Source organism: Frankliniella occidentalis, unplaced genomic scaffold, assembly GCF_000697945.3.
Source record: "Frankliniella occidentalis isolate FOCC.00 unplaced genomic scaffold, Focc_3.1 Scaffold92, whole genome shotgun sequence".
Taxonomy (NCBI): Eukaryota; Metazoa; Arthropoda; class Insecta; order Thysanoptera; family Thripidae; genus Frankliniella; species Frankliniella occidentalis.
The window spans coordinates 239,577-251,170 of NW_026267221.1; the positions used below are offsets into that span (position 1 = coordinate 239,577).

The 11,594-nt window shown below is 53.0% G+C and overlaps 1 protein-coding gene across 2 annotated transcripts; it reads right to left on the reverse strand.

Moving 5' to 3' along the window:
- Positions 1-1,538: 1,538 nt before the first annotated feature.
- On the reverse strand, positions 1,539-7,523 carry LOC113215409 (pickpocket protein 28-like). 2 transcript variants are annotated; one of them, XM_052269447.1, is made up of 13 exons: positions 7,270-7,523; positions 6,095-6,149; positions 4,761-4,979; positions 4,380-4,673; positions 4,190-4,289; positions 3,941-4,110; positions 3,528-3,723; positions 3,138-3,323; positions 2,698-2,782; positions 2,562-2,621; positions 2,277-2,463; positions 2,087-2,178; positions 1,539-2,001 (listed from the first exon to the last, which is right to left on the reverse strand). In XM_052269447.1, exons 2-13 carry the CDS (start codon positions 6,127-6,129, stop codon positions 1,769-1,771), a joined length of 1,857 nt encoding a protein of 618 aa, XP_052125407.1. In that variant the 5' UTR covers positions 6,130-6,149; positions 7,270-7,523; the 3' UTR covers positions 1,539-1,768. The 2 variants fall into 2 exon arrangements, with proteins under 2 accessions (XP_052125407.1, XP_052125406.1); XM_052269446.1 differs by having other exon boundaries at positions 7,250-7,522.
- Positions 7,524-11,594: the final 4,071 nt, after the last annotated feature.

The window sequence follows — 11,594 nt, forward strand, 5'->3', positions numbered from 1 at the left end:
GGTGGTGGGGTCGGTTTGGTTTGACAGGAGTGATGGGGCGTGGCGCCGCGCTTCGGGCGCGCACGCTTCCGGAGCCATTAGCCGACGACGCCCCGCGGTCCAGCCGCGTCCAGCGCGTCCACTTGTTATGTTGGATGCGATAACCGCGGCAAGTGTGTGGGGACGGGGATGGCGGCGGTGACGGGGGACTCGTCTCCATCTCGAAACGGGCCAAGGAGTCGCCACGGGGATCAGGGGCAGCAGCGCCGCAGCAGCAGCGCGCCGTTGTGTGGTGCCTTTCTTCTTCCCGTCCCGTCGACGGCGGCAGTGACGGACGAGCTTAGGATGGGCATTACACCTTCGAGCCGGGGTGGTCTCGGGTCGGGCCCGCCGCCGCGATGACTTCCTGCTCGCTCGGTCTCTCCCTCTCTCTCGCACACACACGGTGGAGAGAAGAAGCCCCGGACGGATAGTCTTTTTGCTGCTACCTGCATGATCAAGTGCATGTGTGCTGTGTGTGTGTGTGTGTGTGAGTGTGGATGTGCACAAACAAACACGCTCTCGTGAAAGTCCGGGCCGTCGTCATCAGCGTAAGCAGAAAGGGACGGTATGGGCGGAGGGAGCGGTAAGTACAGTACGTGCACTTACTTGTATACGCTTCGTACTTTTTCTCGCGAACGGCTCAGGGAAGAGCCGGGGAGGGAAACCCTATGACGGGGTGGTGACGTGCGGTCCGGGGGGCGGCCGGCGAGAGGAGGGAGGGGCTGGGGCCCGACCCAGGCCCGGGCGTATCTGAGGCGAAGGCGGCAGAAGCGCGGGTGAGGTTTGGAGCTAAAGAGTGCGGCTGTATGGTTGGGCTCTCCCTCATGGCAGCGGCCGAGCGAGCTGGCGAGCAGCGACAAAAACCAGAGAGAAACCAACGATGGCACCCTCGCCTCGCACGCACGCGCACGGCTCCAGCCCGAGAGACCCTTCACTATCAATTCTAGCGTACACAAATTTTTCTGTTTTTCTCGATTTTACTGGATTTTTTGTGATTTTCTCTGACATTTTGTTGATTTTTTTTACGATTTTTCATTATTTTTCTGATTTTTTTCTGATTTTTTCGTGATTTTTTCTGAGGGTGTACACCGATTTTTTTGAGGGAAGGACCCCTCGGTCCAGCCTGGGTCCGTGAGGGTCGTTCCATAAGGGATGAATCACACACCTGACTTTCGATTCTGTTCTGAAAATGTGGCGCGTGTGCTTGATTCGTTCGTACTCACCTGGTAGGAATTGCATTAAGCATATACCCCACCAGGGACAATAAATTTCTTTACCACGTCGTAAAATTGGCTGTGCTATTCCTCGCGGGTATGATCTGTCCCCGCCTGCAAAGCGCCATGTCGCGGCTGCGGGTGTCGGTGGTGGTGTCGGGGCGGTGCCCCCCCAGTGACTCACGGCGTGCGTCAGGGCGAGCGGCGTGGCCCGGGCCACACGCACTGGCAAGCAGCGTGCAGCCGTCACGCGAAATGAGTTGTGGCAATTACATACAACTAGGCAACATCAGTAGAACGAGCGAGAGAAAGATTTACTTTATTCCAGAGGAACAGAAAACAAATAACAAGCGGAATATGAGCGTGATGTTCTTCAGTTAATTTGGCGCGGCGACTTAATGGATGGAAAAAGAAAGTGATGTTAAAAATCTATTGCTTCATCGTAATCCTTCCGACAACAATAAACGATTAAATTACGAAATTCGATTGATTACTTAATTGACACGTTGAAACGGTTCATTAAGTTTCCTAGCCTAGGACTTGATTGGTATCTCGGGTGCGGACGGCCGCGGCTGCTGCTTCTCCACGTCGAAGGAGCCCGCCATGGCAAGTTGGCCGAGGGCGGTGATCTCTGACAGCGCCTTAGCGCGCCGCTGGTTCGCGCGGTGCACGTTGCACCACAGACGGATGGTCATGTAGTACAGGATCTCGATCAGGCTGATGAAACTGAACCCGCTGAACAGACCGAGCAGGCCGCCGCAGTTGGCTGCAACACATTCACGTCGTTGTTGCAGAGAGAGGGCTTCGCAGGTCGCACATTACTTCTGTTTGCCACACGTCGAAAGACTCACCGAGGAAGTCGGTCTGGCCGTACAGTTCACTCCTGCGACTGGTGATGAACTGCGTGTCCTTGAAGTAGATCGAGACGCGCGCTAGAGCAAGCCTGCAGCAGACACGTCAGACACATTGGAGAAGAGCAGCCATATATGCATGCGATTGTAACGTCAAGCTGCTGCTACATTTTTTGACACGACTACTCACCCCTCTCCCAGTTCGTTGGTGGCCGTCCGGTACGCTTGGAACACGTTCTCCCAATCAAAGTCCGCCTGGCTGGTCTGGGCGTCGTACTCCAGGGAGGTGCAGGCCGGCATGCAGTGGCAGTCGTCCTCCGACACGATGCCCTTCTGCCTCCCCAGCTCCTGCTCGATCTCGCGCAGAACCAGGCTCTCTGTAAGGATGTATTAAGAAGTTGCATTAAAAACAAACTCAGCTGGACTCGGAGCGCGGGGGCACTTCATCGCAGTCGTAGGGGGAGGGGGGAAGTACCTGAGGCCTCCTTCACACAGTTACTGCTACCAGGACCGCATATGGGAATACCCGATGATCCTGAAAACTCATAAAAAATAGAGAGAATGCCGCTTCTCGATGTGTCTCAATTTGTTAAAGGTTTGTTTAAACATACTTGGCATGTAGAACGCAGTGCAATTACACATATTCATGGTGTAGTTGGCCGAGCACTCCAGCTCGCAATTTTTCTGAGTGTACACCTGCACATAAAAATTATCATGATGAATCATTAGCAGCATGAGAAAGTAGCGTTTTTGTCAAGTTCGAGTTTCAACCGATCTGAACTGTCTTATTTTTTTTTTTTGTCTGTTTATGGTGACAAACGAATAATGATTTATCTGGTATCTGGTGTACCAACTTATGACTAAATAATTGCGATTACTAATTTTCGTTTTGTTAACAATTTGTCACTAGTTTATCTTCGATATAGCCGTCCATGTCCGTTGCCGGACTTGGCGAATGCCATGGGCATGGCATTCCCCCAGCCGGTCGGCGTGGAGTATCTACCTTAGCGCGGGGTATGTCCGCCGCCCCCTTCCCTCACGGGCCGCTCACCTTAAAGTAGCGCAGCTGCCTCTCTGTGGGGAGGTAGCACTGCCGCCGCGAGGGCTCGTAGTCCTTCAGGCCGTCCGAGGTCGTCATCATGGAGGGCTTGACGACGACCACCACCTCCTGGTTGAGCGGCGCGCGGAAGTACTGCTGGTTGATGCGCGGCACCTCGGCGGGGTTGTGCAGCAGGACCTGGGGAAGGCACACGGTGGCGGTTCATACCCGCTATAAAGTATTCCGGTAAAGCTGAAATGCAGAAGAATGCATGGAACAAGAAAACGGAAGTCGCAATGTTATCGATTTCCGTTTTCTTCTTTCTCGCATTCTTCTGCATTTCAGCTTTATACCGGAATGCTCTATTGGTTTGGACCGCCCGGAGACTCCCTGGAATCTCACCTTGAAGCCCTGCACTGGGCCGCGGCACAGGTAGTCGCAGTCCTGCTTGTAGGCGCGCAGCAGGATGGACAGCCCCGACTTGGCGCCCTGGCCCAGCGCGCGCCGCGGGAACGTGTTGAGGCTCGCGTTCTCCGGGTAGCCTTCCTTCAGGTTCCAACCCAGCGAGTTGCGGCTCTCCGTCTCGTTGTACTGCACTCTGCACGGTGCACAATGCCCAAGTGAGAAATTACCAGTCCATCCCACTTGCTGTTCATGCAGCAGGCGAGGAGGTGGTCGGAGGCGCGGGCACATGTACCCTAGATTTGCTTGTAGTAGAAGTCGTGTCACGCTATTCTACCTTCTTGCTACGCAAGTTGCCTAACCCGCCACCCCTACGTGCGTGACCTTCCCCTGGACAAGCGCCGGACACTCACGCGAGAGAGGTGAAGAGCTCCTGGTTGCTGAGCATGTTGAAGGTGTAGCAGAGCCCTTCGTCCGACATGAAGGGGGTGAAGAGCGGTTCGCCCATCCTCCCAGAACAGTTTGGCATAATCTGACCCTCCCACATACACACGAACAGCACCTCGTCTATCGGTGGCGCCACCTACCCCTCGGTAAGAGACAAAACGGGTGTTAGAAAGCGCACACTTTTTACGTTACTTATTTTCATTAGAAATACACACCTCTTTTAAATATTCCAATTCGTCTGGTGTTATCGTTGTGTTCCCTTGCGTGAACACGTGTTGGTCACAGATAAGTGAGATCGTATTGAGCTTGGCTTGACTGCACATATTAAAATCAAAGTTGAGGCACATACGATACAGAAATGGCAAACACCTTGAGTCTTTTGTAAGCAGAGTAGAGATGACTTACTCGTCCGGACTGATGTCCACCACTTCCGTCTCGTTCGTGCCGTTCTTCGCGGCCTCGGCCATGGCGGTCATGTAGTCCAAGTGGTCGTGGAATAGGCCCGTGTAGTTGAACTTGGTCTGGCGCGACTTGGTCTCTGGACACACCGACACGGCGGGGAAGGGCACATTCCAGATCGGCGTGGCCGTCTCCGCGAAGGACACGATGACGGGGGAGCCCTCCCACTTCGTGTACACCTTCACCATGAGGTAGAAGCAGCCGACAAGCGACAGTCCCAGCGCCAGCACCCAGAATGCTCTGAGGGCAGAGGAAGAGGAGCATACTTATTACGGGTAGTTTGGCTTTGCGGCTGAAGGCGTCTCGAGGAAGCCCGCCCGCCCGCACCTTTCAAACGGAGACCTGCCCTCCTCCACGAAGTAGCGCACGCCGTGGATGGCCGTGGAGTTGCAGTACTCGTTCCAGCTGGCCTTGACGGTGATCGCCGTGTGGTACACGCTGGACTCGGTGGAGATGGACCGGTCCTTCTTGCTGATGCGGGGGTGGCGCTTGGTCTCCGGCTTGGAAGACGAGTCCAACACGGTGGGGGGCGTGTTCTCCTCCGCCCTGCAGAGCGGCAATGAGGTGGTGAGGATCGGATCGCTTCATTATTGAATCAGTTCTCTTCGAATCAGCGCCGCTCGTCGCTCAGGGCGCGCAGGACCATGAGCAGCGGCTTCAACATTCGGTAATGTAGGCTAACTGATTACTTTCATCATCGCTGTATAGTTAACGCTTGGCTACACCTGTTAAATAAAGAATGATCCCTGGGGATGGGGGGGTTGCGTGCGCGTGTGGAATGCAGGCAGCCACAAGGGTACGTCCATAGGACCGTCCTTTCGCGAGGGGGTAATTGGGGAGGGGTGAATTGAATTGAATTTATTGATCTTTTAGGTGGTGTACAAAGGGACTATTAGTCCCGCTGGAGAACCACACCGTTCCCACTACAATGATTAAGAACAAAAGTACAAAAGGGGGAGGGTAGCCTAGAGCCGGACACAACTGGACGTGAGGGGGGGAGTACTCCAAACCCGGAAACCACAGAACAGAGGGAAGGCCCTTTTCTCCAAACACGGCAATGCGGTCCTTTACGGATGACCCCTGACCCCGAAGCAAGCGGCCGCGCCACGACCTCGGCCGGCCCCTCTCCGCAGGGATACTCGCTCCCCGAGGAGAGGGCACCCGGCCCACCTGCATTTTACACAATTAGCGCAGTCCACTATATTGTCGACCTGTCATCGTAAGGTCAAGACTGGAAAAAAAAGCGGAATATTGGGGAGTAGGAGCATTCCGGTAAAGCTGAAATGCAGAAGAATGCAGGCAACAAACAAACGGAAGTTACCATGTTAAGCATAGCGATTTCCGTTTCCTTCTTCTCCGCATCCTTTTGCATTTCAGCTTTACCGGAATCCCAGTGAGAAATTTTTCCAACGATATCGTTTCGACATCGTTTTTCACGTCGTAAGCGACAGAAAAGTGGGCCTGAAATCGACGGCTTTGCGACAGACGATGTCGTTTTGATGTTGTTTCGATGTCAACGGTCGAAAAGCCGTCGATTTCAGGCCCACTTTTCTGTCGATTACGACGTGAAAACCGATGTCGAAACGATATCGTCGGAAAAATTTCTCACTGGGATGCTTATTTTTAGTTGGCTACCATCGTCCAATCCAAGCTATACTTACCAGCCAACAGTGGCTTTCCTTCGGAGAATCCCCATGCCGAATTCTTTTCAGGGGACTAAAACAAAAAAGAACGAAAGAGCCAGTAAACATCCTGGTACGGAAAAACTTATAAAATGCATACAAATTAAAGTGGCTGTTACTGAAGAGTAATACTTGAATTCAATACAGGATGGTCGCTGTACTCCGTCGGAGCAAACGCACGCGTATATGAGGAAGTTGCCCGTTAAGAGGAACAAAAAGAAGGTAGCACTGAGGAGGTGGCGTGGCGTAGCGCCGTCCCGAAACAAATCGTAACGCCGGGCGACCATACTGTGTTTTGTCGCAAGTGGATGTGTGATAATGAATCTAGTTTCGTAGAATCTTTAAAGAAAAATTGGGTCCATACCAGACCGGTGTAACCATCTTGTGTCAAAAAGTGCTTCTGCAAAGTTTGGCTTCGGAAAAGTAAGTTTATACAATCCTCTAAACCGTCCCGGTGTCGTTGTTTAGGTTAGTGTACGGATATATTGCATTGGTACTATTTTAACTCAGTGACAATGACTCAACTGTCGTAATAAACTTTGGTATAGGTGGTACCAAAGTGCTAGATGCGTAGGCCCGTTCTAAACTGTTTGAAATCTAACGACACGCATCCTAACCCTAACCTCTGCTAGACTGTAGCTCATCTTCTGCTGTGTTTAGGCAGTTTAGGGACGGCACTACGCCACGCCACCTCCTCAATGCTACCTTCTTCTTGTTCCTCTTATCGGGCAACTTCCTCATTAGCCCGAATGCACGCCTGAAGCCGCGCAGTGCAATACGGGCAACGCACGTCTGCAAGGCGTACACGTATTTGTTCCGATGGGGTACAGCGACACCCCTGTGTGAGGAGTAGAACACTATTTCAATCAATCAGGGTGCATCTGATCCTGTGCTCCACACATTGGAGACATATTGCACACAACTATTTAGTTAACTTGTAGTTTAATTAGCCTTCATGGTATGTCTAAACGCACTCTGTGGCAAGGTACCAAGAAGCCGATGGGTGGGCATATCCTCCACTCCCTCTCCCCCACCCCGTTCCGCCCATTATGGCATCGGTACACGTGGACACAAGACAGTATTGATGATGATTTCTAAGCCTGAACCGGCTAAACCAAGTGGAAATCGCCTTACCCGAGTGAGTGCAGCACTACCTGCAGGTCAGGCGCAGGTGGCTCGGCGCGCTGGTCCCGGAGCCCGTCTCGACGCTCGGCGCCGGCAGTGCCTGCTGGACTGGGGGGCCCCGCCCGCGGGGTAGGCAGCACGACGGACGGTGGCGCCGGAGGGGAGGCGTGCCCGCACGGCGGAGAGGAGGGCACGGCGGCGGCGGCCCGGTCCGCGTGCGGCGCGCTCCTCTGGGGCCGGCACGCCGCAGCAGCGCCGCAGCACCGGGAGGCCCCGGCGGCACGCGCAGGTGCGCTTCAGCACCTGCCGGGGACTTAATTAACTCAAGTGACTCAAGCCCATTCATCAACGCGTTTGTTGGTCGTCGCGGGGAACATTGCCGTACCTGCTCTGCTCGCCGGAGGGAGGGAGTCGAGGGGCAATCGCGCGAGGACTGTTTAAGGAGAGGCTAGCCTCCCGGCGTGACCCACACGGAACGATTTAAGGGCGATGCCATATCGCCGAGCGTCACCGGATCGGCTCTGGAACACTATTAAACACCGAATCACTTGCTGGCTCTGAAAAAAATATTGAGTAACTTACTTACCAAGTCGGAAATATTTCAGAAGTGTAAAACCAAAAACAGGGATTTCCGCCCACCTGGTACATCAAGAGTACACTGACAGTAAATACCACTTCCAGACCTCTATCATTTGGATCAACAAGAATCATGAAGAGTATAATTAAACTTGTTGTCCACCGGTCTATATTTTCTGTAGTGCGCCCAGTCACGCTGAATGTATTAAGAAAAGAATCCGGACGTTTCCATTGGAGGAAATTTCTTTTACCGTGAACGAAAGGGACCGGCGGCCCCGGCGGCAGGGTGGCGCGCTGTCAGGGTGGCGAGCGCGGCTCTAGTGCCGGGCGTTAGCGGCCCCGCCATGAAACTGGAGTTTTACAGCCTTCGGAGAAGTGCTAATTTACTCCAACCACCAGCAATTTGGCCCTTCCATCAAATCTCGCGCGGCATGGCGCTGGGCGCGCCTCCCTCGCCGTGAGTGCACGTGCTCACTCACCTCTGTCTGCGCCGCCGTGCCACCCTCTGCTCCAGTGCTCCGTCGCGACGCGATGCAGTGCTCTCCACCGCCCCCGCGGCGCGCGCCAGACAGACTGGGGTGGCGTCGCGGAGCGTCGCGGCACGCCGCCCCCGCGCCGTCTCCCGCGCCGCCCCCCGCCAAAACATCCCCCGCCCCCCTCCGGACCCCTGGGGCGCCGCCCCCACGGAACTGTAGGCCGGCCAAAACAGCAGCCCATCCTCGATCCAGCCCGGCCGGCTCCATACGAGTTTTATGGATGTGGCGACTAACTTCCAGCTCCAGCGCCCGCTCCCCTCGGGCCGGCCGGGCGGCGCGCCGGCCCCCTACCCATTTCTCATGTCGGGCCGCCCGGCCCGCCATCCTAAGGCGGCTATCTAGACTGTTGTGACTGCCGGGAGGAGACTGCGATTTTTATTTCACCCCTTGCTCCCTTCTGCCCCGCCCCCACCAGCAGCCCCCTTCCCGGGGCAGATGGCGCCTGCTCGTCAGATCGCCAACATTTTCTATTCTGAGCTAAGAAGCCAGATATTTTTTGAATCACAGAATGTTGTTTTGACGAGTTTGTGTTGCCCCTTTAGGCTCCTTTGTGCGTTTCGTATTTATGAAATGACCCTACCTGCATATAAAGGTGCGGACCGTACTGTACTGCGGTCACACGAGCTACCGCAAAAGTTGTGTGGCGACGTCTCTGACAGTCTCTGTCAAAATCGACCCTCACAACTGGATTGCGATGGGTTCGTCCTTCAGTTGGGGCCGCGCCCGGCCCCCTTGTGTGCCAAGGGCGAGGGGTAACCAACTCAAAGACATCGTGTACATACACATACACGAAAACAGTGCAGAAATGCGTAGAAATAAACGTATAAAACGATGCATGTAACGTTGTCTATTATTCAAGCTGCCATCACTGTGAAACCAACTGTCGACCATGTACACACACTGAACAGCGTGCCTCATTACAGGGTGCCAGCATTTGCGAACCCACGGACGGGCGGACGGGATGGCACTAGCCTACCGCAGGGGATGGGCCGGACACGGCCTGACGGCATGACCCGAATAATGGGTGGCTCCAGTTCAGTTGAACACGTCGGAATAACCCTTTTTGAAGTTTGAAGTTGAAGTGAACATGGTCGAGAGTTGGCATTACAGTGATAGCGCCTGATAGGTAGACTACATCTTACTTGCAGTGTATACGTGTACTGCGGGGTCGCCTACCCCGAGTCCCGCAGGCGGCGAGCTTGAGTAACTCTCCGAATGAATCTGAGAGAAACGGACGTAATTTATGGACGACCCCTAAGGCGCCGTATGGTCAGATAGAGGCGTATTATTAACGGCCGGCTGACAGAGGGGGCGAATCGAGGATTGCCCTGAAAAATTCCACGATATGCCTATACGACAAATGTATTTAATTTTTTAGTTCAGAAAAATTCAAAACCTTAACGAGAGATTCTCAAATAAAATAGAGCCTTTTTGTTTGAAAATTTTGTTCCGGAATCAGCCGTAATACGAAAGAAAGAAGAGTCCCTGACATTCACGCACACACCTCTGCCGGGCCTCGGCCTTGGGCGTGGCCATATCATTACCGTCGTTAAGGGCCTCACAACACGAGCAAGAGTTCAACGAAAGTGGCTTTTTCCTGTTGGCGACAGTCGGGGGTACGAAAAGAAGGAAGACAACTTGAAGCGCTCAAAATTTATTATCATAAAACTCATTATAGTTTTGGAATTCTTGCTTTTTGTGTAGTATTACTCCTTTACGGACGAACTTTACTCGTGTGGTGTCTTCTTGACACTGTTGCGGCGGCTGATCTTCTTCTTCTTGCTGAAGGTGTGGCACCACCAGCGGACGACCAGGTGGAAGAAGGCCTCGACGAGGGTGATGAGGCTGAAGCCGCTGAAGAGGCCGAGCAGCCCGCCGCAGTCGGCTGGGGGACAAAAGGCGAAGCCGTGAGTATAGCCAACAAAAGGGGCGTGTGAGGTAGGATTTTCAATGTGGTTCCATTAGTACCGAGGAATTCCGGTTGGCTGTACGACTCTGTACGACCGATGACAGTGAAAGTTGAGCCCTTCATCTTGACAGCGATACGGGAAATGTTGCCCCTGTTTAGGCATAACCACATCGAAATAAAAAAATCCTTTTCAGTGACATAGTTATCGACTTTTAAAATATATTTTTATTGAAAATAAAATTTACCAGACTTCCTGGACGGCAGAATTGTTCCTGGTGTACTCGCGCTTCCAGTTGTAGTGGCTCACGGAGGTCTCGTACTCCAGGGTTGTACAACTCGAGAGGCAGGAGCAATTTAGGTTTTCTTTCAACGGGCAGTACGTGTACAATTAGTGGAGATTCGAATTAGTAGAGCATCCTCATCCTACCTCAAACAAAAATTTAGCTCTCACCTTTCATGACTTGGAGGTAACAATCTCGATTTTCACATACTCTATGGTGCTTTGCCACTGCAAAAGAATAGTTATTTATTCACAAACATAAAAATAACATAACATTCAATCGTTATTCATTCGGTATACTTGGCATAAAAATTGCTGCGCAGGAGCAAACTTCAACCGTGCGGTTCGCCAAACATTCCATCTCGCAGTTCCGTTGAGTGTATACCTGCGAATCAATATAAAGCAAATGCATCAGCTAATGATGTTCTCAGATATTCTTATGAAAGTACCCGTACAAAAAAAAGTGCCTTTAGGATGTCTCTTTGAGAGACTCCGTCCAGACTCCGCCGATGTCTCTCAAGCCACGCCTGAGCCTTTGCTGCGGCAACTCAGAGACACTTAGCATGGCTCTAGAAAAGATCTTTTAAGGCCAATAAAAGACATCCTATAGCGAGCATGCAGACACCGAGCAGACTATCGATAGACATTATAGGGACTGCCCGGAGACAACGCAGAGACTGAGAGGAGACTTTGTGAAGACACACAGGAGACACTATAGAGACATCCAGGAGACACTATAGAGACATCCGGGAGACACTAAAGAGACATCGAGAAGACAAAATACAGACATCCTGAAGACAACCTAGAGACGTCCTCCGGTCACGGAGAAACAGCGCGCGGAAAAATTCGATGCGTAGGGTAGAGGATACAGTGATTGTCCGGGGTACAGTGATTGTCCCCTGCGACTTTGAACGCCCCTAGCGGGTAAACGGTACGGCGCAGGTAAACCGGGCACAGTGCCATCTGTAGACAGTTCTTTTCACTACTGAGTCGCGCTACCGCCACCTCACCCGTCCCACTGTGATGGGAGCTACAGCCGGCGCCGCTAGGGAC

Bases quoted from the DNA above. Each gene is read 5' to 3' on its own strand.
- LOC113215409 (XM_052269447.1), bottom strand. From the start codon at position 6,129: ATGGGGATTCTCCGAAGGAAAGCCACTGTTGGCTG. The intron at 3,324-3,527 runs GTGAGATTCCAG...TGCCTTCCCCAG, and splicing joins GCCCAGTGCAGGGCTTCAAG to GTCCTGCTGCACAACCCCGC. The intron at 2,002-2,086 runs GTGAGTCTTTCG...AATGTGTTGCAG, and splicing joins CGGCCAGACCGACTTCCTCG to CCAACTGCGGCGGCCTGCTC.